This window comes from Bubalus bubalis, chromosome 2 (genome assembly GCF_019923935.1).
Source record: "Bubalus bubalis isolate 160015118507 breed Murrah chromosome 2, NDDB_SH_1, whole genome shotgun sequence".
NCBI classification, from domain to species: domain Eukaryota; kingdom Metazoa; phylum Chordata; class Mammalia; order Artiodactyla; family Bovidae; genus Bubalus; species Bubalus bubalis.
Window position 1 is genome coordinate 96,630,483 of NC_059158.1, and position 24,648 is coordinate 96,655,130.

The following is a 24,648-nucleotide window of genomic DNA, read 5'->3' on the forward strand; positions in this document are numbered from 1 at the left end:
TCTCACCAGAACATTTATAAATCAGATCTCCAGTGGTTGAGAGGCATTGGTTGGGTCCCCATTGGGTCTGTGGATGTGGTCAAGTGCAAGAGAGCTGCAGAGATACTGAGTGATAACCTCTACCGCCAGCGTCCAGACACGCTGAAATTCACCAGTGTGCCTGATTCCCTGGAACAGGTGCTAGCCAAGAACAACGCCATCAACATGAACAAGGTGAGCCCTCAATTTGGGGGAAAATAAAGTATGGCTGTATGTCCTTGAGAATATCTATGACTAGCTAAGTCTTTTTTGTTTTATCCAATTGACATCATGTGTATGGTGATTTGGTTGGGTATCTCAAAATGTATGTAGAAACTTCTGCTTTGATATCTCTTGTGAAATAGAAGTAGGACAACTGTTTGGTGCTTAAATTGTTTTAAGTCGAACAGTTATACATGTTTGATATCAAGGTTTTTTTTTTCTTTTTTGGTACTTACCTAAGTAAATATAGACCAAACAAGTCAGGTGCAAGTCTTTATGACATTTATCAAAAAGAAATCTAGACATGGCATAACAGGTACATCTGCAGCCAATAAACAAACAAAATCATGGGATGGATTTGCTGATATAACCTCGGTACATATAGATGTGTATACATGCTTAGATAGTACTTGCTTTTAATCTAATCGAAGTGTAGGTGGTCTTGTAACAAAATACATACACATTTTCTTTTCATATCTTATCCTACACTTATATTTAGTGACTATATATATTGTAACATCAAAGAGATTGAAGAATGTTGGTGTATAGCACACAGCCCAGATAGTAAGGATGCTAACTTTCAACTTTTGTCATGATCGCAAAGTTGGAAACCTCTGTTTACAACAACCATTGTTTTCCTAATTCAATAACCTTTTTTATCCTTCACAGCGCTTATACACAGAAGCCTGGGACAAAGACAAGACTCAAATCCACATGATGCCTGATACACCTGAAATTACATTGGCAAGACAAAATAAAATAAATTATAGTGAGGTAAGACTGTTTATTTGAACCTGACCATGTTGATTTTGCTGATGTAGCAGAAAGGTCAGAATTATGGGTTTAATTCACATATTGACCAGTTAGCTTAGTTTTATTTATTTATTTTTGTCTGTAACCTAACATGAATATATGTATCCTTGTATTCAAAAATAGTTATAGAAGAAAATAACATATATCATTATATTATTAAATCAACTATTTGTTGTTGTTCAGTTGCTAAGTCATGTCCAACTCTTTGTGACCCCATGAAATGCTACATGCCAGGCTTCCCTGTTCTCCACTATCTCCCAGAGTTTGCTCAAACTCATGTCCACTGAGTCAGTGATGCTATCCAACCATCTTGTCCTCTGTCACTCCCTTTTCCTCTTGCCCTCAATCTTTCCCAGAATTAGGGTCTTTTTCCAGTGAGTCTGTTCTTCACATCAGGTGGCCAGTGTGTTGGAGCTTCAGCTTCAGCATCAGTCCTTCCAATGAATATTTGGGGTTGATTTCCTTTAGGACTGACTGGTTTATCTCCTTGCTGTCCAAAGGCCTCTTAAGAGTCTTCTTCAGCACCACAGTTCAAAAGCATCAGTTCTTCGGTTCTCAACCTTCTTTATGGTCCAACTCTTACATCCATACTATACTTCAATAAAAAAAAATAGAAAAAACAGATAAATACAAAAATATCTCCATGTCATGAGTAGGGGGGAAAAACTCTCAAAGTCAACTATTAATGATTAAATCATATTGTGATTTTAATTTAAATAATTACTGCCATTTATCAGGTTAGTACTTGCTTCAAAATTTGTTCAGTGAGTTTCCTTTAGTCATCTCATCTGTAAAATGAAATAAAAATGGCTATTCCTGAAGAATTTTTATGATGGCTAGATAGGGTAGTATGTGTAGTATGTCCTGGGTGGAGCCTGGCACATAATAACTGCTTAATAAACTAATTTCTTCCCTTTACACTCAAGTCACCATGAAAATTAGTTTTATTTAATCTATGCTTAAAACAGCCTGTTTATTTGATTTATGCTAAAAATAACCACATTTACAAGAACTGAAATAAGAATTCTTAAATTCATCCATCTCAAAACTGTATGAGAACAATAAAAAGTAAAAAACATTTTTTAACCTACTGTCTCCAGGCCCACTAAATATCTTTGCAGCCCCACATATCTTTGCAGAATAGGAAACAGTTTCTTACCCAATTGTTCTCATCAAGGTCAAGAATTATCTGGTTCATTCAAGATGAATGTTGATTTCTTACATGCTTCTGTGTATCTTCATTCAAAAAAAAAAAAGAGGGTGGAGTTGCCTTTAATTTGAGAACACTGGAAATTTTAAGTACTCATTTTCAAGTCCTGACCACATTCATTATTTTACTCCTGTTAATTACTTTTGCCTATCATGTAGCCCTGAAGAAGAGGCACGACAAGTATAAATGAAGAGGACTCAGTTTCCTTTTGTCTAGCACTATAAAAAGACCCAAGGACAAGCCTGATCATAAGTATTTGACTGATCTTGGCTTCAGTCATTTTTGAATGAACAATTTTTCTCTTGGCCACAGAGCTTCTCTGTTGGATTAGCTTTTCCCAGATGTTCTGCCTCACCCTAGACAGATGCTGTTAGTTTCTATGCCAAAGGGTAATGATGCTTTTAAGCCTCTCCCTTTTGTTAAAATTAGGTCAGATGAAGTAGGATTTCTTTCTTTTTTTTTTCAGACTGCTGAGAGGAAATTAGGCTATTTTTTTTTACTTCTCAAATTTTCAGCTGGATTTATTTCTTTTAAATTGCATAATTATGTTAATTCCCTAAAGACCGTCTTTGAAGATTTGATTTTAGAATGGCCCATGTGAATTTCTTCTCAACCCATTACCAATGATACCTTCACATCATACTTAGTAAACAAAATAAAAAAGCAACCATATCTTCTTTTTTTTGTCTTAAACTCACATTTACCTGTTCTAGTTCTCTTGGAATATTTGAACTTACTAGACATTCTTTAAAACGTAGCCTTGATGACACTAAAAGTGTTTTCCTTGAAGCCCGGGCTCTTTTTCCATTGTTGAAAGAATAAAATGTTTGGCCTGAAGCCACATAATGATTGAAGCACATTTTTTCCCACTTATACATAAGGGCAAACTTGAGAATTTATCGTTCAAAGGAAAAATATAAAGTATAAGAGTATTTGACTCTCTAGTTACAAAATAAACATTTCTAGAAATTTTTAAGAACAAATGCCCTCCCTCGGGATTTTATCTCAAATACATTAAATTTACTCTTGTCTACTTTAGCTTTTCCTTGTAAGAAGTTGCAACATAAGAGAATGTGAATTGTCACACATTAATAATCCACATTAAAAACATTCAATTACATCCTTCTCAAACTCTAAAAGTTATTTTAAAATTATTACTAATTAAGAATTAAATTCTTGTAATGGTTCACAAGTTAAAAAAGACTAAATACTACAGGTAGAGATGACTTAATGCAGTGGTTCTCAAGCTGTGTTCCCATTGGAATACCTATGTTCTAACTTCTGTGTATGTCTGTCTTGCCACAGAAACTGAATAGTGGGTATTTTGCCAATTCATAAAGAAATTATTATAATTTCATCAGTTTTGTCCTTTTGACTCGTAAATCCCTGGTTCCTGCTACCCCTCTGTCTGCTAGCAATTGCCAGCAATCAACAAAATGAATAGAGAGCAAATAGTGTTAACAAAGATATTCAGAAACAGTGGATGATCCTTAGCTTAGCACTGTTGGAATACAGGTACATGCTCATGGCAGTAGTGTTGTTGTTATATCATATTCTCTGCTGGTAAAATTGATCCTAATTCAAACTTGCAGTTAAATAAACAGACGTTTTTGGTAATTTCATGAAAAGAACAAATGCTGAGCAAATTCAAGCACATTTCAGAGTTAATAATGAGTAAAATTTGAAGGAGTTAAACCTGCTGAAAGTAAAATTTCAAGTTCAACAAATAACTTGCACACTGTGTAAGAAGTAAAAGAAAGAGATATTGTAAAAAAATTTTTTTTAATTTAAGGCTGAACATACTAGTTTTTGTTCTGTATCCAAAAGTAGTCTTCCTTTCATCACAATATTGTAAAAGCAATTATCCTCCAAGTAAAATTAATTAAAAAAAAGTAGTCTTCCTTTGATGGAAATATTAACATATTTTTAGAATGAAAGTGAGCACTGTGTCTAAAAGTTACTACTTCTTTCCTCAGAACCTCTATCGCCAGGCCATGGAAGAAGCCAAGAAAGAAGGATATGACTTAAGAAGTGACGCCATTCCTATCGTGGCTGCCAAGGCCTCCCGGGAGATTGCGAGTGACGTAAGAGCTGATCACATGCTTCCATCTGTTACCAACAGCCCAGCCACCTGCATAGGGCATCACACTCTTGGAACACAGCTGAGAGTCTCTGTAGTCATCATCCACCCACCTGCCTTCATTGCATAGTCAAATAAATTGAGGCTTTGAGACAGTCACCTGTCCGAGTTTCATAGAGATACACTGGGTTGTGGTTCCTTTGATGCTCTTTTGGTCCTTGCTTAGTAAGACTGAGTACCTTGAGCAAAGTTAAGTGGGCATATGTTGAGCTACTCATAAATCCTCATGAGCTCTCCTCAGGCTACACTCAAGGCAAAGATGCCAGAAAAGAAACAGGCTTAACTGAGTTCTTCCCCTTGACTTGAGAACAGACATAAAATAGCAAAAATGTTAAATATTTCTTTGCTGTGGGGTCCACAAAAATCAATATTCCTTTACCCTAAAAATGAATATGTGAGGTTCCTGTACAACTTAAATATTAATCCAAGAGTAGCAAAATTGTCCATTTTGGTAGGTTTTTCTTTTAAATCATAGTAAAATTGAATAACCATTTACCGCTTTCAGTATATAGTCCATAGGTATATTCACACTATCGTACAACAGACTTTCAAAACTTTTTCATCTTGCAAAACTGAAACGCTATGCTCCTTACCAACAAGAATTGCCCCTTTTAAAACTACTCCTTGCCAATTATTATGCAGAATGCCGTAAAAGAAGAAAATTAATGACCCATTATAAACACACCCCTCCAATATGTTCTCAGCTCGGTCTGCCCACATGACTGACTTCTGAGAAACCGCTGTCACTGTGACTGAAGTTCATTCTTTCAATGTTCACTTTTCTATCACATTTTTTTGTGGTTAAAACATAAAATTTGCTAGCGTAATATAAAGGAATCACTGTGGAGTTATTCTGTGGAGGTGAAATGAGCACCACATCTTCTTTTTTAAGAGAAAGCATGCCCCAATGTGGAGCATCACAGTAGCTGGTTTGATGAAACTCCCCTGAAGTCCTGAGGATTTTGTAGAAAAGCATCACCACAGAGAGAGCAGCAGGGACCTTGGTGCTTTCTCCTTTTTTACTGGGTTCTCTCTTTCAGTACAAATACAAAGAAGCTTATCGTAAGCAGTTGGGTCACCATATTGGTGCCCGAGCGATACATGATGACCCCAAGATGATGTGGTCTGTCCACGTTGCCAAAATGCAGAGTGACCGTGAGTACAAGAAAGATTTTGAAAAATACAAGACCAGGTTCAGCAGCCCAGTGGACATGCTTGGTATTGTTTTGGCCAAGAAATGTCAGACTTTGGTTAGTGATGTGGACTATAAACATCCTCTGCATGAGTGGACCTGCCTGCCCGACCAGAATGACATCGTCCATGCTCGGAAAGCTTATGACCTCCAGAGTGATGTGAGTATTCCCGATGCTGCTTCTGCATCCTAGTGTTAATAATAATAGTGCAATAATAATAATACTGGGCTTCCCAGGTGGTGCAGTGGTAAAGAATCTGCTTGCTAATGCAGAAGACACAGGAGATGCAAGTTTGCTCCCTAGGTCGGAAGATCCCCTAGAGGAGGAAATGGAAACCCACTCCAGTATTCTTGCCTGGGAAATTCCATGGGCGGAGGAGCGACAGTCTATAGAGTCACAAAGATTTGGACATGACTGAGTGACTGAGCACACTAATAATACAGTTAGCATGCCGTTTTGAGAGTAAAAGAAAGCCAATAATTAGGAAATACATATTCTCTCTATAGTACCCCATTACATACTTTATGTTTTGTGATTCTGAAGATGAAAATAAAGGTAAGAGTTTATTAAAAATTTCCCATCATGAGGGAAAAAAAGTGTAGGTATGTGTAGTGATGGATCTTGACATATTGAAGATCATTTTGCAATATACACATATATTGAATCATGATATATACCTAAAACTGATATAGGTCAATTATATTTTAATTAAAAATGCATATCAAGGGTGTGATATGCAAAACTTAACATTATTGTCTGTTGAAACTCATGACTATAATTGAATTTCACCTCTTTTCCTTAAAGGCAAGAATTTTTGTTACTGCAGTGTTTACACAGTGTTGGTCTAAGTATATGGTCTTTTGAGGGGCTATTAGAACACCTTTTTCAAAGCTAAAGAAACTCTGCTCTTAAGTGAAAATCTTTTAATACCCTCAAGGGCAGGACAGTGTCTTTACTTTTTAGAAAGATCTTTTGTTGTTCCTAGTACAATCCTCTATGCCAAGCAATGCTTAGGAAAAATGTACTCAGGAGTCAATAAGGCTTATGAATGAGTGATTAATTGAGATGGCAGCTTTACCTGTTCAGTGCTTTTTGTGTTTCTCTCACAGTATGATCCATTTTGTGACTCTGAATCTGAAAAAACTAATTATTATCATAACTGTGTTTCTTGTTGGTTGATTTGCAGAATTTATATAAGTCAGACCTTGAATGGTTGAAAGGCATTGGTTGGGTTCCAATTGGCTCCGTGGAAGTACTTAAAGCCAAGAGGGCCGGAGAGATACTGAGTGACAACATCTACCGCCAGCGTCCAGATACACTGAAATTTACCAGCATAACTGATACCCCGGAGCAGGTGCTGGCAAAGAACAATGCTATAAACATGAATAAGGTGAGTTTTCACTCCTCAGCATCAAGTATAAGAATTTATCATAGAACAGAGTAAAAACTCTGACATGTTACTACATTTTAAAGATTCCTATAGGATTTATGATACCTTTAAAAGTGATTTTCCCATTATAACACCATAGTTACTTAGTAATACTTCAGAATATTAAGCTGTTAAAAATACCATGTGTTGCAAGTATTTCACAATCACAGGTATTAAAAACTGCAACCCAATCATACCTTTTAGCACTGTTAAAAACAGAGTCAATGAAATAGTAAGCTAAATTCTTTTGGAAATAGTAATTTATCTACTTGAAAAGTAGGAATTTATGCAACTTTATTAGTTTTATTTCTACTTTGTACAAAGGAGAGGTAACTAGCACATAATCAAAAAAATGTGAACTCTAAAATAATTTTTCTCATCTTTTTTTTCATAGCGCTTATATACTGAAGCCTGGGACAATGACAAGAAGACAATCCACGTCATGCCTGATACACCTGAAATCATGCTAGCCAAGCTCAACCAAATCAACTACAGTGATGTGAGTAACCTACTGATCTTATGAAGAGAGAGGCAAAAATGAACTACTGTAACAGTTCCCTTGGTGAAATGTTTTAACCAATTTATTGTATGCACTGCAAGCCAATATTGTCACTAAAACAGATAGTTCTCCTTTGATTCAAGAAATAATTTTCTTGATTCAATTGTGGGCCGTGTGGTGGGTCCACAAAGCAGACAAGCCTTTTATGAAGATGACATCATGGAGTGAAATGCTTATGGAGAAGTATCCCAAAAGGGATTATACTAAAGCCTTATACGCCCCTAAGGGCAGTGTGGTCATCAAGTCATTATTTTATCCAGCAACTATTTAGCAGGTCGACACTGGGTTTAGAACGCAGTGAGCTTCTGTACTATGTGTTCTTTTGCTGCTTCATTGTGTTCTGGTTACCATTTAATGTCATTTGCAAGCATTTTCCTATGCATCTCTTTCAGAACCAACTTTTTCATTAGAGTGGTGATTTTGAAACCCTAATCTACAGATTGATCATAGTTTGTGATGATAGTCCATGGCAAAAATGGGAAAAAAATAAGAACAACACATTGAGTTGTTCTCAAATCCAAATATATTCAATTTAGAAACAACCATACTTATTTTTCTCCTTCTTTGTCATTAAGATGGCCTTTCTTTTATATTAAAATTGTGATAATAAGCAGTTGGAACTTTTATACATGTGCTTGTTTGGCAAAACAGAATTTTAGCAACCAGATACTGATTCCTCCCTAAAAACTTTTGTTATTTGCTAATCAATAAAAAAGTTTAAACCATGTGCCTTAAAATCCTTGAGCACCTATGAAACATAGTTTTCTACAAACCCACACTAATACTTTGTGGATCTGTTTCTGTAGTTTAAATGAGGACAGATAAAGCTTAATAATAAATAGCTTCATTTTTTACAAAAGGAGCACTGATGGATTAATTCTCTTTTCTACAGAAACTCTATAAACTTGCTTTGGAAGAGTCCAGGAAGGAAGGTTATGACTTGCGTTTGGATGCCATTCCAATCCAAGCAGCCAAGGCATCAAGAGATATTGCCAGTGATGTAAGTTGATATTTTTTGAAGATGCAATTCTTACTCAAAGATGTTTACAAATGGCAGCTTTTACAGATTTTCTTGCCAGAAATTTAGCCTGAAAGTCCCAATCTCCTTTAATGATTCCCCCATGTACAAAGTTGCGAATGAAAAAGAAAACAAAAGATACTATGTTCAATACCCATTAATCTTTCAAAGATGGAGTTACACTTTTTTTAAAATTTTTTTTAAATTAATAAAGATAATTTTTATTGGATACATTTGCAATTTTAATTATTTAGAGCTACAGGTTATCTTCAATAGAATACCATGGAATTTTTTTTTTATTTTATTTTTAAACTTTACAAAATTGTATTAGTTTTGCCAAATATCAAAATGAATCTGCCACAGGTATACATGTGTTCCCCAACCTGAACCCTCCTCCCTCCTCCCTCCCCATACCATCCCTCTGGGTCGTCCCAGTGCACTAGCCCCAAGCATCCAGTATCGTGCATCGAACCTGGACTGGCAACTCGTTTCATACATGATATTTTACATGTTTCAATGCTATTCTCCCAAATCTTCCCACCCTCACCCTCTCCCACAGAGTCCATAAGACTGAAAGAAAAACACCAATACAGTGTACTAACGCATAGATATGGAATTTAGAAAGATGGTAACAATAACCCTGTGTACGAGACAGCAAAAGAGACACTGATGTATAGAACAGTCTTATGGAGTTACACTTTTTAAAAATAAGTATTTTATGACCACTAAAAATGGGCTCCTATTCCCCCCCCACCTCCCGCTCAGGTTCTTTTTTTTTTTTTTTTTTTTAATTTATTTTTACTTTACAATATTGTATTGGTTCTGCCACACATCTACATGAATCCGCCACGGGCGTACGCGTGTTCCCCATCCTGAACCCCTCTCCCACCTCCCTCCCCGTACCATCCCTCCGGGTCATCCCAGTGTACCAGCCCCAAGCATCCTGTATCGAACCTGGACTGGTGATTCGTTTCTATTTTTGAGCCTCAGAAGTTGAGCAGCTGATGACCCAGATGTTTGTAATAAAAAACGTTTTTGTTAAAGACATTGATAGCACATGTAAGTCAGCTAATGTGAATGTGAACTCGTTCCCACTACTATCCATTTATTCTTACACTAAGAGAAAATGTTAATTATGGGTTCATTTTAGAGTTTTGTTTAATCCTTTGTTGACCTTTAGTAAGGTTCTCCTACAAGATACTTATAACTGGACACAAGAGCAAGTTGAGAAGTAAGCAAAGCTTTTACTCAGCACCCACTTTTCTCCCCCCTCTAGTCCTTCACATCTCATGAGAAACATCTCCTGAGGGTGTCCAGTACCCTCATGCTGTACCAGGGCTCCTTAGGATTCAAATCCTGACTTTCCTTCTTCTGGAAGTGTCCCAGACCTTAGACATACGGTTCATTTCTTCCTTTATCAAAATTGTTTCTGGCTACTAAGCTGGAGAAGCCCACACTATGACCATCTCATGGTAAAATGGACTATAAAGTGTTATTTTTGAGTAACGCGTTTTTAAAATAGAGTGTTAACCCAAGGCATTTACTCTCTCGCGGTTAAAAGTTCAATGACATCGACAGGCAAATAAGGGAGGTATTTCCTGGTGAAACTTTCTAAACATAGCTCATGTGCTTGACTATGGAATTTACTATAAATTCTAATCACAAGGGAAGTATTCTAAAACATTCATAATATCAAAACTTTTTTAGAAAAAGTCACATCTTTAAGTAGATTCTCTTTTAAATTGTACAAAATATTTTTACCTTACTTGTTAAACAAATGTAAATGAGGCAGTATAGTTTAGTTGATGGGAAAAATATTTGGAATCAGAAGCTCCCCATTTTAGTCTTAGCCCTGCCACCTGCTTAGGGTGTGACCTTGAACAAATCACTTGACTCGTGGAGGCTTCAGTTTTCTATTTTATAAAACTGAGTTGATATAATATTAATCTTTTTCTCTCACGTTAGTGGTGGGGAAAATCAAAAGAAATAATACATCTATGAAACTATGAAATATGATATAAATAAGATGTCCCTATCATTAGACTTATATCTTTATTCTTTTCTTCAGTACAAGTACAAGGAGGGGTACCGCAGACAGCTCGGCCACCACATTGGGGCCCGAAATATTAAGGATGATCCCAAGATGATGTGGTCCATCCACGCGGGCAAGATCCAGAGTGACCGGGAGTACAAGAAAGACTTTGAGAAGTGGAAGACCAAGTTTAGTAGCCCAGTGGACATGATGGGGCTGGTGCAGGCCAAGAAGTGTCAGATCCTTGTAAGCGACATAGACTACAAGAATCTGCTTCATGAATGGACCTGTCTGCCTGATCAGAATGACATCATTCAGGCTCGGAAGGCTTATGACCTTCAGAGTGATGTGAGTGGATTTAATATTCTTCGCAAGGTTTCAAGAAGGGATTCTAACTTTTTTGTGTGCCATGGAATCTTTTGGCAGTCTTGTGAAACCTGTGGAAAACTTCTCAGGACAATATCATGAAAAGCATAAAATTACATCCATTATACACATTGGTTTCGGAAGAAACCAATCACATTGGAAAATGGTTATCAAAAGTATTAAACTAAGGAAGGGAAAGGATAAATTAGGAGCTGAGGACTAACAGATACACACTACAGAAAATAGATGAACAGCAAGGCCATACTATATAGCACAAGGAGCTATATTATCTTATAATGACCTAAAATGGAAAAGAATCTGAAAAAGAATATATATATCTATCTATATATTCAGTTATATAACTGAATTACTGCTATATACCTGAAACTAATACAACATTGTAAATCAACTATACTTCAGTTTTTAAAAATTAAAAATAAAATTAGAGTATCAGGAGAAAAAACTAAATCTGTGAGGTACTAATATATATATATATATATATGCATTTACTGAAGTGTATTGTGTATTATATGTTACAGGTGCACAATACAATGTTTCACAATTTTAAAACATGCTCCATTTATAGTTATTGTAAAATGTTGGCTTTATTCCTAGCATTGTACAACATACCCTTGTAGCTAATTTTATGCACAAAAGTTTATAGATTGTCCTTGGGACTCAAATACTACCTTATTGGTATAGTAGCTCCTTGTTTTCTTGATCAGGCTCTGATAAGTAGTCACTTTTGAGAGAATGATAAAAGTAGTGGCATTTTAAAAAATAGTTTCCCAAAAAGCCATAAAAACAAAAAGAACTGTAACTGTTACTTATAAGAGAAATTCTTCATCAGCCAATTCTTTAAATTGAAAGAAGAAATGTGAAAGCGGGACAAAATATATTTTTTTCTTGAACTACAACACAAGAAAGGAGACTGAGGATAAGCTAAATAAAAGTAAAAGTATATATGCTCTTTGGTTTAGAAGAATGAGTATAGAATCATGTGAAAAATGATCCCTTATTTGTTGTCCCCAGAAAACACATTGATTCAACATGCAGTAGTGTTCATCCTTTCTTTATGTTGCACACTGGCTGTGAAGGCCACTGCTCAAAGAGATAGGAAGAAATTGTATTCTAACAGAAAATTATTCCCATACAGACAGGTATGGGCAATCAAATCAGAGAATAAACACTTTGTATTGGGAGGCAGGCAGAAATTTTCTTAAAGTGGTTTTGTATCAATGAAATCACGTATTGTTAGAGATTCCATAGGTCTTTAAAACAGCAGGAATTGACTACCTTCAGGGACAAAGTGTTGAACTAGATGTTCTGCATCAAAGTAAAACAGTACTGTGTCTTTTCAGAAATTTACACAAGTGAGATGCAAAATTACACACCATCTGTCTATGCTAAATCATGAAACATCAGGTTGTGGAGGTAATTTCTACAAACATTTGACATTATTTCATTTTCAGGCTATTTACAAGGCTGATCTTGAGTGGCTAAGAGGAATTGGGTGGGTGCCCATCGACTCTGTGGGGGTCGAGCATGTGAAGAGAGCCGGAGAAATCCTGAGTGAAAGGAAGTACCGCCAGCCTGCAGTCCAGCTCAAGTTCACAAGCATTACAGACACCCCAGAGATTGTCCTAGCAAAGAATAATGCCCTGAACGTGAGCAAGGTGAGTCTTCAGCTGCGGCCAGTTGCCTGAGTCATACCTTCCTCATCCTGGGCTCATAAAGTGAGAAATGTCCTGGAGGGTTTCCAGAGAAAGGAGAGGTAGGTGATGGGCCTGATTCTCATGCAGGTCTTCAACAAAGCTCGAATCCTAGCTGGACCTGCACACTCTTCTTAACCCTGACCCCACATTTCTGTGTGCAGGGGAAAGCACAGCCTAAAACAAGTTCTCTGGGGGTAGAGCACACATTCTCCTGAACAGTGACCTGGAGACGTCCACAAATGCAATACCTTTCTCTGCACGTTCTCCTCAGCAGAGCTGACTCAAGCCATTGGTGTCTGTTTATCCATCTTGTAAAAAACATACAGCTGTTTCACATTTTGCTCAGAAGTCTGAGAAGCGCTGTGCATGGCAGTGTCAGTGCACATCTCAAATTAGTTGCTTGTGGAAATCCCACTTGGGAAAGTGAGCTGTTCCTGCTGCTTTCAGTTTTATCACACAGAATAGATGATTGCTGCTTTCCTCCAGAATTCTGGCAGTCTGCTTATTGATTTGGGGCTAATTTCTTCATCCAGTAGGTAGGCCCTTAATATAAACATTTGAAGTTGAACTGAACTTTTCTGAGTTCTCCCACACCTGCCTGAATGTCTTCCAAATATCAGGGCAATGAAATTGTGTGCTCAGTGCAGAGTACGAAATTGGCCCTCAGATAGCAAACTGCAAAGTTTGGGGTATTAAAACTCCAGAAAGCTTATTCTATACCATACTCATCAACAGAGCACCCACTGTGAAAATAACAATAGGAAACATCATAAAATTTGTTGAGTTCCTTCCATGACTCAGGCACTATACATATGTTATGGTTAATCTCTAAAAAAACTACTCAATAAAGTTAAATACCAATTTCACCTCAGCTAAAAGAAAGAGACAAGCATAAAGTTTTTTTAAAAACTTTAATTGGGTATGATTATCCTCCCCCCTCAAAAAAAATGACAAGTGTGAGGCCTTATGTACCTTTTTGAAGATCAATCAGCTTAGACATAGAGGAGCTGGGTTTGACCTTGGGATTGTCTCTGAAATCTAGGGATTTCTACTATATCATAGTTCTATAGCCAAGCTCCATCCTTGAAGGTTCTATGAGAGAGCCTGAGAGTCACAGAATAAAAAGAATTAATAATTGAGATCATGATGTTGTTTTCCATTGGCTGTAAAACTGTTATGAGTCTGTTTAAACATGGCCATGACTTACTCTCTCCCCTTTTGCTTCCCTCGCCTCCAAATAAACTTTAAAAGGTTATCTTACAGCTAAATGAAATAAATTTGATAATACCTGCAATGTATTGGCTTTAACAAAGGCGTTTACCTTACTTCCCCCCTAGCATTTATATACAGAAGCCTGGGATGCTGACAAAACCTCCATCCATGTGATGCCAGACACCCCGGAAATCTTGCTGGCCAAGAGCAATTCTGCCAATATCAGCCATGTAAGAGATTTCCTCATTGTTGTTTCAGCCTTTAGTCTAGAACTAGTTAAAATCCTGTTACCATCTTACCACCTTCCTTACTAGAACTGGCCTATTAACTTTCTACAACACCTTTCTTTTTCTGTTGTATATTATTCTCCACCTAGAAACTTTACACCAAGGGATGGGATGAATCAAAGATGAAGGACTATGATCTGAGAGCTGATGCTATTTCCATCAAACGTGCCAAGGCCTCGAGGGACATTGCCAGTGACGTAAGTGCTGTCTGTCTAACCCCCTTGGGCTCACCTTGCTGAACAACCGTAGTGCAGCTGGTGGGCCACGCTTGGTAATTGCTTCCTCTCGTTGTTTCCTTTTGCTGTCCCAGAGAAGAAAAACACATTTTGAAATTGTAGTCAGAGTGGTTGCATAAAAAGTTTTCAGCAGTGAAGATATATGATTATAGTTACCTTTATGATAGCACAAAACATTAGTTTAAAATTGTTCAGAGATACCAAAATATTTGCAATGTAAAACTCTTGTTCATTTCTTGTGGCTTTCCATTATTGTCTGTGATTGTCAGTATGCATAGGGTATTAAAATCGGGCTTCTAAACCTGTATCTCTCATGTTTTAGTACAAATACAAAGAAGCATATGAGAAACACAAAGGCCACCACATTGGAGCCCGGAGTGTTGAAGATGACCCCAGGATTATGTGTGCCATGAATGCAGGGAAGATTCAAAGTGAAAGGGAGTACAAGAAGGAGTTCCAGAAGTGGAAAACCAAGTTCAGTAGCCCAGTGGACATGTTAGGCATCTTGCTGGCCAAGAAATGTCAGACTCTGGTCAGTGACATTGATTATCGAAATTACCTGCATCACTGGACATGCTTACCTGATCAAAATGACATTATCCAAGCCAGGAAGGCCTATGACCTGCAGAGTGATGTAAGTAATGGTGAACTTCGGGAAAGGCGGAATGGGAGGGCATAGATTTGTTAATTGTCCAGACAGTGCCTCTGTGGAGTGACCCATGGGTTGTTCACTGCACCACCTCAGGGGGCACCATTCACATTGTTAACACCTCTGTTTAGGAGTTACATTATGGGAATCAAAGAACGTTAGATAAAGAACTCTGCTTAGGTCATATCCTCTTTCCCTAGCCTAGGATCCAGATTATTTTTTTTTTACATCCTTTGTACTGTCTGGCAATGAAAATATATTTTAGATGAACATAAATTATCTGAATATTAAAACAAATAACTGCCACCATTGTACTATATCCAAAACACTGAACAGAGTTTCCTTGGGTCAGTTTTATGGGATTAAAATGGAATGAGATTCAACCAAATATTTTTAAATTTTTTCAGTTACATGATTTCTTTGTAATATTGAATCATCATGAAATTTAGCATTATTACCATTTTATTCCTATTCAAGGCTAGCATAAAAAATTATTCTTTAACATGGATTTCCCTGGTTGAAACTCTGTGCTACCAGTGCAGGGGGACACAGGTTTGATCCACTGGTTGGGGAAGTTCCACAGGCCATGTGGCTAAATGAATGAATAAATAAAGCCCTTATTTAAAAAAAAATTATTTTCCTCTGGATATTGAAAATTGAAAAATTGCTCTGGATATTAAAACCCCTGAGTCATGTAAAACCTCAGGTCCTACTTTTTTAGAACCACCATCTCGTGTGCTTTTCAACCCCTCAACCCCATGAACTTTTCAGTTCAGGGATGCTGTGTCTAAAACTTGGAACAATTTTTGTGTCTAATGTCTCTGTAGAACATGTACAAATCAGACCTGGAGTGGCTGCGTGGCATCGGCTGGATGCCAGAAGGCTCAGTGGAAATGAACAGGGTGAAGAATGCTCAAGACCTGATCAATGAAAGACGCTACAGGACTCGCCCAGAAGCCTTGACATTTACGTCCATTGTCGACACGCCAGAGGTCGTCCTGGCAAAAGCCAATTCTCTGCAAATGAGCGAGGTAAGAACCATCCTACTTTCAGGCTCCCCTCTTGTGGGGCTTTCTCTTCGAAAGATGCCACCCCAATGGAGCAAATGAATTGTGTCTCTTCAAAGACCTCAAGTGATGGGAGCAACTCTAAGAATCTCTTGGCTAGTTTAGTGAAGGCACGTGCCAAGTAGAGCTGTGACGAATGCCAGTGTGCCTTTCCGCTATCTCACACACAAATTGGGAAGCACTAAAATGAAAACTGTCACTACACAACACTGCTGGAAAGCAAATACCTATTACCAAACATATGGCATAATGCTCCACATTGAATGGTAGAATACTGCATAAGTCAGGGTCCTCCAGAGAAACGGAGCTAAATGGAATGTATGAGACAGAGGTTTATTTTATGGAACTGACTCACATAATTGTGGAGGCTGGCATGGCCAAAGTTTGCAAGATAGGCCAACTGGCTGGAGACCCAGGAAGACAGGTCCAAGGCAGTTGGCTGGCAGGATTACCCTTGCCCAGGGGAGGTCAGTGATGAAGGCCCCCACCTCCCATATCACAGAGGGTAATCTACTTTATCCAAATCTGCTGTTATGAATGTTAATCTGTTCTAAAAAATACCTTCACAGAAACAGCTAGAATAATATTTGACCAAATACCTGGGTACTGCGGCCTAGTCAAGTTGACACAAAAAACTAACCATTGCAAACCTAGCACAAAACATTTTTCCAGGTTAAATAGTTGTGAAGGCTTAAGTTTCAAATATCTGTCACTGTATTAAAATAATATTTTCCTTCTCTCCACAGAAACTGTATCAAGAAGCCTGGAATAAAGATAAAAGCAACATAAGCATTCCTTCTGACACACCACTCATACTGCAGGCTCAAATCAATGCCATGCAAATCAGCAATGTAAGAGGCATAATAATGGAGTATCAAGGTCTTTGAAGGACAGCATCTGTCAGCATATGGAATGTGTTATAATGGACGAATTAGCCACCTTAGAAGTGTTTATAGCTTGGGGTGCCAGATACGTTCTATTTAGCTACCATTCCCAAGGCAATATGAATGGGAATTCTCCTTCAAACATTAGTTTAGATACACGTCTGGGTCCCTGCCCTGTGAGAGTTGGGATACCTGAATCTTACTGATGTCCTCCTTTCAACCTGGAAGTCATTGTCCTACGTCCAATGCCCGCAGCTCAGTTTCATCGTATACTGACTGAGAAGAATGAACTCCCTAGCTAAGTGCCTCTTATACAAGGAAGTATAAGAGGTAACAGTCTCTGTGGTCTTTATAGGTTTTGGATTAATCCAGAACTTTCTTGTTTGACATTTCAAGGCCATAAGAAAAACCAAAACTTTTAATTATGTGGAGAGTGCAGGATAGGTATGTCACATCCCTTTAGCAGAGTCCTTTGAAAAGTCAAAGGGCAACATTAGGAAAAAAATCTTGCCTAGTCTTATGTGGTTGCTGGATGAAGGTTTTCTAGGTTCGCGGTTGATTCTTAGTTCCCATGTGTAAGGGGATGGTTTCACATTGTACCACATTGTGATGGGTGCAAATAATACAAGCAATAGTAGCTTTAGATGTTTAGCCTTAAAATTATAATCACAAGTACCCTGTGCTCCATGAAATAAATAGGCAATAATTAAAAGAAGATCTCAGAAGTGACTGTTTTTTCTTAAGCTGCCATCATGTACAGTGTGCTTTATGATTCATAGTATAACTACTGTGAGTCTGTCCACTGATTTTCAGTTCTTACAAGCAAACTTGTGTTTTCCCTCAACAGAAACTCTACCAGAAAGACTGGGATGAGGCCAAGCAGAAAGGCTATGACTTGAGAGCAGATGCCATTGAAATCAAGCATGCCAAAGCCTCCAGAGAAATCGCCAGCGAGGTACAGCTCTCCTAGTTTCTTGTGGGTTTTCTACTCTATACAACAAATTGGGAAAGGATTTTTCAAGAATTTTGCTTTGGTTTGATTTGCTTTTAAATTCGTGTGCTAAAAACTCTATTTTAAAATATTAAAATGGGGTGAAAAACACTAAGGTAAACATAGGTGAAGTCTATGTGTAAATCGTTTCTAAGTTGTTTATAAGTAGAAGTGAAATATGAAGAATCTGTACAAAATTCTCAGGGAACGTTTAGGAGCAGTACAATGTGATTTTTATTTATTTTTTTAAATTTTATTTTATTTTTAAACTTTACATAATTGTATTAGTTTTGCCAAATATCAAAATGAATCTGCCACAGGTATACATGTGTTCCCCATCCTGAACCCTCCTCCCTCCTCCCTCCCCATACCATCCCTCTGGGTCGTCCCAGTGCACTAGCCCCAAGCATCCAGTATCGTGCATCGAACCTGGACTGGCAACTCATTTCATACATGATATTTTACATGTTTCAATGCCATTCTCCCAAATCTTCCCACCCTCACCCTCTCCCACAGAGTCCATAAGACTGAAAGAAAAACACCAATACGGTGTACTAATGCATATATATGGAATTTAGAAAGATGGTAACAATAACCCTGTGTACGAGACAGCAAAAGAGACACTGATGTATAGAACAGTCTTATGGAGTTACACTTTTTAAAAATAAGTATTTTATGACCACTAAAAATGGGCTCCTATTCCCCCCCCACCTCCCGCTCAGGTTCTTTTTTTTTTTTTTTTTTTTTTAATTTATTTTTACTTTACAATATTGTATTGGTTCTGCCCCACATCTACATGAATCCGCCACGGGCGTACGCGTGTTCCCCATCCTGAACCCCTCTCCCACCTCCCTCCCCGTACCATCCCTCCGGGTCATCCCAAGGTACCAGCCCCAAGCATCCTATATCAAACCTGGACTGGTGATTCGTTTCTATTTTTGAGCCTCAGAAGTTGAGCAGCTGATGACCCAGATGTTTGTAATAAAGAAAAAACGTTTTTGTTAAAGACATTGATAGCACATGTAAGTCAGCTAATGTGAATGTGAACTCTTTCCCACTACTATCCATTTATTCTTACACTAAGAGAAAATGTTAATTATGGGTTCATTTTAGAGTTTTGTTTAATCCTTTGTTGACCTTTAGTAAGGTTCTCCTACAAGATACTTATAACTGGACACAAGAGCAAGTTGAGAAGTAAGCAAAGCTTTTACTCAGCACCCACTTTTCTCCCCCCTCTAGTCCTTCACATCTCATGAGAAACATCTCCTGAGGGTGTCCAGTACCCTCATGCTGTACCAGGGCTCCTTAGGATTCAAATCCTGACTTTCCTTCTTCTGGAAGTGTCCCAGACCTTAGACATACGGTTCATTTCTTCCTTTATCAAAACTGTTTCTGGCTACTAAGCTGGAGAAGCCCACACTATGACCATCTCATGGTAAAATGGACTATAAAGTGTTATTTTTGAGTAACACGTTTTTAAAATAGAGTGTTAACCCAAGGCATTTACTCTCTCGCGGTTAAAAGTTCAATGACATCGACAGGCAAATAAGGGAGGTATTTCCTGGTGAAACTTTCTAAACATAGCTCATGTGCTTGACTATGGAATTTACTATAAATTCTAATCACAAGGGAAGTATTCTAAAACATTCATAATATCAAAACTTTTTTAGAAAAAGTCACATCTTTAAGTAGATTCTCTTTTAAATTGTACAAAATATTTTTGCCTTACTTGTTAAACAAATGTAAATGAGGCAGTATAGTTTAGTTGATGGGAAAAATATTTGGAATCAGAAGCTCCCCATTTTAGTCTTAGCCCTGCCACCTGCTTAGGGTGTGACCTTGAACAAATCACTTGACTCGTGGAGGCTTCAGTTTTCTATTTTATAAAATTGAGTTGATATAATATTAATCTTTTTCTCTCACGTTAGTGGTGGGGAAAATCAAAAGAAATAATACATCTATGAAACTATGAAATATGATATAAATAAGATGTCCCTATCATTAGACTTGTATCTTTATTCTTTTCTTCAGTACAAGTACAAGGAGGGGTACCGCAGACAGCTCGGCCACCACATTGGGGCCCGAAATATTAAGGATGATCCCAAGATGATGTGGTCCATCCACGCGGGCAAGATCCAGAGTGACCGGGAGTACAAGAAAGACTTTGAGAAGTGGAAGACCAAGTTTAGTAGCCCAGTGGACATGATGGGGCTGGTGCAGGCCAAGAAGTGTCAGATCCTTGTAAGCGACATAGACTACAAGAATCTGCTTCATGAATGGACCTGTCTGCCTGATCAGAATGACATCATTCAGGCTCGGAAGGCTTATGACCTTCAGAGTGATGTGAGTGGATTTAATATTCTTCGCAAGGTTTCAAGAAGGGATTCTAACTTTTTTGTGTGCCATGGAATCTTTTGGCAGTCTTGTGAAACCTGTGGAAAACTTCTCAGGACAATATCATGAAAAGCATAAAATTACATCCATTATACACATTGGTTTCGGAAGAAACCAATCACATTGGAAAATGGTTATCAAAAGTATTAAACTAAGGAAGGGAAAGGATAAATTAAGAGCTGAGGACTAACAGATACACACTACAGAAAATAGACGAACAGCAAGGCCATACTACATAGCACAAGGAGCTATATTATCTTATAATGACCTAAAATGGAAAAGAATCTGAAAAAGAATATATATATCTATCTATATTCAGTTATATGACTGAATTACTGCTATATACCTGAAACTAATACAACATTGTAAATCAACTATACTTCAGTTTTTAAAAATTAAAAATAAAATTAGAGTATCAGGAGAAAAAACTAAATCTGTGAGGTACTAATATATATATATATATATATGCATTTACTGAAGTGTATTGTGTATTATATGTTACAGGTGCACAATACAATGTTTCACAATTTTAAAACATGCTCCATTTATAGTTATTGTAAAATGTTGGCTTTATTCCTAGCATTGTACAATATACCCTTGTAGCTAATTTTATGCACAAAAGTTTATAGATTGTCCTTGGGACTCAAATACTACCTTATTGGTATAGTAGCTCCTTGTTTTCTTGATCAGGCTCTGATAAGTAGTCACTTTTGAGAGAATGATAAAAGTAGTGGCATTTTAAAAAATAGTTTCCCAAAAAGCATAAAAACAAAAAGAACTGTAACTGTTACTTATAAGAGAAATTCTTCATCAGCAAATTCTTTAAATTGAAAGAAGAAATGTGAAAGCGGGACAAAATATATTTTTTTCTTGAACTACAACACAAGAAAGGAGACTGAGGATAAGCTAAATAAAAGTAAAAGTATATATGCTCTTTGGTTTAGAAGAATGAGTATAGAATCATGTGAAAAATGATCCCTTATTTGTTGTCCCCAGAAAACACATTGATTCAACATGCAGTAGTGTTCATCCTTTCTTTATGTTGCACACTGGCTGTGAAGGCCACTGCTCAAAGAGATAGGAAGAAATTGTATTCTAACAGAAAATTATTCCCATACAGACAGGTATGGGCAATCAAATCAGAGAATAAACACTTTGTATTGGGAGGCAGGCAGAAATTTTCTTAAAGTGGTTTTGTATCAATGAAATCACGTATTGTTAGAGATTCCATAGGTCTTTAAAACAGCAGGAATTGACTACCTTCAGGGACAAAGTGTTGAACTAGATGTTCTGCATCAAAGTAAAACAGTACTGTGTCTTTTCAGAAATTTACACAAGTGAGATGCAAAATTACACACCATCTGTCTATGCTAAATCATGAAACATCAGGTTGTGGAGGTAATTTCTACAAACATTTGACATTATTTCATTTTCAGGCTATTTACAAGGCTGATCTTGAGTGGCTAAGAGGAATTGGGTGGGTGCCCATCGACTCTGTGGGGGTCGAGCATGTGAAGAGAGCCGGAGAAATCCTGAGTGAAAGGAAGTACCGCCAGCCTGCAGTCCAGCTCAAGTTCACAAGCATTACAGACACCCCAGAGATTGTCCTAGCAAAGAATAATGCCCTGAACGTGAGCAAGGTGAGTCTTCAGCTGCGGCCAGTTGCCTGAGTCATACCTTCCTCATCCTGGGCTCATAAAGTGAGAAATGTCCTGGAGGGTTTCCAGAGAAAGGAGAGGTAGGTGATGGGCCTGATTCTCATGCAGGTCTTCAACAAAGCTCGAATCCTAGCTGGACCTGCACACTCTTCTTAACCCTGACCCCACATTTCTGTGTGCAGGGGAAAGCACAGCCTAAAACAAGTTCTCTGGGGGTAGAGCACACATTCTCCTGAACAGTGACCTGGAGACGTCCACAAATGCAATACCTTTCTCTGCACGTTCTCCTCAGCAGAGCTGACTCAAGCCATTGGTGTCTGTTTATCCATCTTGTAAAAAACATACAGCTGTTTCACATTTTGCTCAGAAGTCTGAGAAGCGCTGTGCATGGCAGTGTCAGTGCACATCTCAAATTAGTTGCTTGTGGAAATCCCACTTGGGAAAGTGAGCTGTTCCTGCTGCTTTCAGTTTTATCACACAGAATAGATGATTGCTGCTTTCCTCCAGAATTCTGGCAGTCTGCTTATTGATTTGGGGCTAATTTCTTCATCCAGTAGGTAGGCCCTTAATATGAACATTTGAAGTTGAACTGAACTTTTCTGAGTTCTCCCACACCTGCCTGAATGTCTTCCAAATATCAGGGCAATGAAATTGTGTGCTCAGTGCAGAGTACGAAATTGGCCCTCAGATAGCAAACTGCAAAGTTTGGGGTATTAAAACTCCAGAAAGCTTATTCTATACCATACTCATCAACAGAGCACCCACTGTGAAAATAACAATAGGAAACATCATAAAATTTGTTGAGTTCCTTCCATGACTCAGGCACTATACATATGTTATGGTTAATCTCTAAAAAAACTACTCAATAAAGTTAAATACCAATTTCACCTCAGCTAAAAGAAAGAGACAAGCATAAAGTTTTTTTAAAAACTTTAATTGGGTATGATTATCCTCCCCCCTCAAAAAAAATGACAAGTGTGAGGCCTTATGTACCTTTTTGAAGATCAATCAGCTTAGACATAGAGGAGCTGGGTTTGACCTTGGGATTGTCTCTGAAATCTAGGGATTTCTACTATATCATAGTTCTATAGCCAAGCTCCATCCTTGAAGGTTCTATGAGAGAGCCTGAGAGTCACAGAATAAAAAGAATTAATAATTGAGATCATGATGTTGTTTTCCATTGGCTATAAAACTGTTATGAGTCTGTTTAAACATGGCCATGACTTACTCTCTCCCCTTTTGCTTCCCTCGCCTCCAAATAAACTTTAAGAGGTTATCTTACAGCTAAATGAAATAAATTTGATAATACCTGCAATATATTGGCTTTAACAAAGGCGTTTACCTTACTTCCCCCCTAGCATTTATATACAGAAGCCTGGGATGCTGACAAAACCTCCATCCATGTGATGCCAGACACCCCGGAAATCTTGCTGGCCAAGAGCAATTCTGCCAATATCAGCCATGTAAGAGATTTCCTCATTGTTGTTTCAGCCTTTAGTCTAGAACTAGTTAAAATCCTGTTACCATCTTACCACCTTCCTTACTAGAACTGGCCTATTAACTTTCTACAACACCTTTCTTTTTCTGTTGTATATTATTCTCCACCTAGAAACTTTACACCAAGGGATGGGATGAATCAAAGATGAAGGACTATGATCTGAGAGCTGATGCTATTTCCATCAAACGTGCCAAGGCCTCGAGGGACATTGCCAGTGACGTAAGTGCTGTCTGTCTAACCCCCTTGGGCTCACCTTGCTGAACAACCGTAGTGCAGCTGGTGGGCCACGCTTGGTAATTGCTTCCTCTCGTTGTTTCCTTTTGCTGTCCCAGAGAAGAAAAACACATTTTGAAATTGTAGTCAGAGTGGTTGCATAAAAAGTTTTCAGCAGTGAAGATATATGATTATAGTTACCTTTATGATAGCACAAAACATTAGTTTAAAATTGTTCAGAGATACCAAAATATTTGCAATGTAAAACTCTTGTTCATTTCTTGTGGCTTTCCATTATTGTCTGTGATTGTCAGTATGCATAGGGTATTAAAATCGGGCTTCTAAACCTGTATCTCTCATGTTTTAGTACAAATACAAAGAAGCATATGAGAAACACAAAGGCCACCACATTGGAGCCCGGAGTGTTGAAGATGACCCCAGGATTATGTGTGCCATGAATGCAGGGAAGATTCAAAGTGAAAGGGAGTACAAGAAGGAGTTCCAGAAGTGGAAAACCAAGTTCAGTAGCCCAGTGGACATGTTAGGCATCTTGCTGGCCAAGAAATGTCAGACTCTGGTCAGTGACATTGATTATCGAAATTACCTGCATCACTGGACATGCTTACCTGATCAAAACGACATTATCCAAGCCAGGAAGGCCTATGACCTGCAGAGTGATGTAAGTAATGTGAACTTCGGGAAAGGTGGAATGGGAGGGCATAGATTTGTTAATTGTCCAGACAGTGCCTCTGTGGAGTGACCCACGGGTTGTTCACTGCACCACCTCAGGGGGCACCATTCACATTGTTAAAACCTCTGTTTAGGAGTTACATTATGGGAATCA

General features: G+C 37.9%; 1 protein-coding gene across 30 annotated transcripts in view; it reads left to right on the plus strand.

Annotated features, from left to right (window-relative positions):
• NEB (nebulin) overlaps positions 1 to 24,648 on the plus strand; it is a 218,281-nt gene that overhangs the window by 96,468 nt on the left and 97,165 nt on the right. For 29 of the 30 annotated variants that reach the window (XM_025261488.2, XM_025261512.2, XM_025261565.2 and 26 more), the window contains 20 exons: positions 10 to 213; positions 910 to 1,014; positions 4,240 to 4,347; positions 5,444 to 5,755; positions 6,783 to 6,986; positions 7,420 to 7,524; positions 8,477 to 8,584; positions 10,671 to 10,982; positions 12,473 to 12,676; positions 14,053 to 14,157; positions 14,304 to 14,411; positions 14,773 to 15,084; positions 15,927 to 16,130; positions 16,913 to 17,017; positions 17,898 to 18,005; positions 20,073 to 20,384; positions 21,872 to 22,075; positions 23,452 to 23,556; positions 23,703 to 23,810; positions 24,172 to 24,483. In XM_025261488.2, coding sequence (XP_025117273.2) covers positions 10 to 213; positions 910 to 1,014; positions 4,240 to 4,347; positions 5,444 to 5,755; positions 6,783 to 6,986; positions 7,420 to 7,524; positions 8,477 to 8,584; positions 10,671 to 10,982; positions 12,473 to 12,676; positions 14,053 to 14,157; positions 14,304 to 14,411; positions 14,773 to 15,084; positions 15,927 to 16,130; positions 16,913 to 17,017; positions 17,898 to 18,005; positions 20,073 to 20,384; positions 21,872 to 22,075; positions 23,452 to 23,556; positions 23,703 to 23,810; positions 24,172 to 24,483 — 3,645 coding nt within the window. The remainder of the gene's footprint in view (positions 1 to 9; positions 214 to 909; positions 1,015 to 4,239; positions 4,348 to 5,443; positions 5,756 to 6,782; positions 6,987 to 7,419; positions 7,525 to 8,476; positions 8,585 to 10,670; positions 10,983 to 12,472; positions 12,677 to 14,052; positions 14,158 to 14,303; positions 14,412 to 14,772; positions 15,085 to 15,926; positions 16,131 to 16,912; positions 17,018 to 17,897; positions 18,006 to 20,072; positions 20,385 to 21,871; positions 22,076 to 23,451; positions 23,557 to 23,702; positions 23,811 to 24,171; positions 24,484 to 24,648) is intronic. The other variant, XM_044935534.1, reaches the window with a different exon arrangement.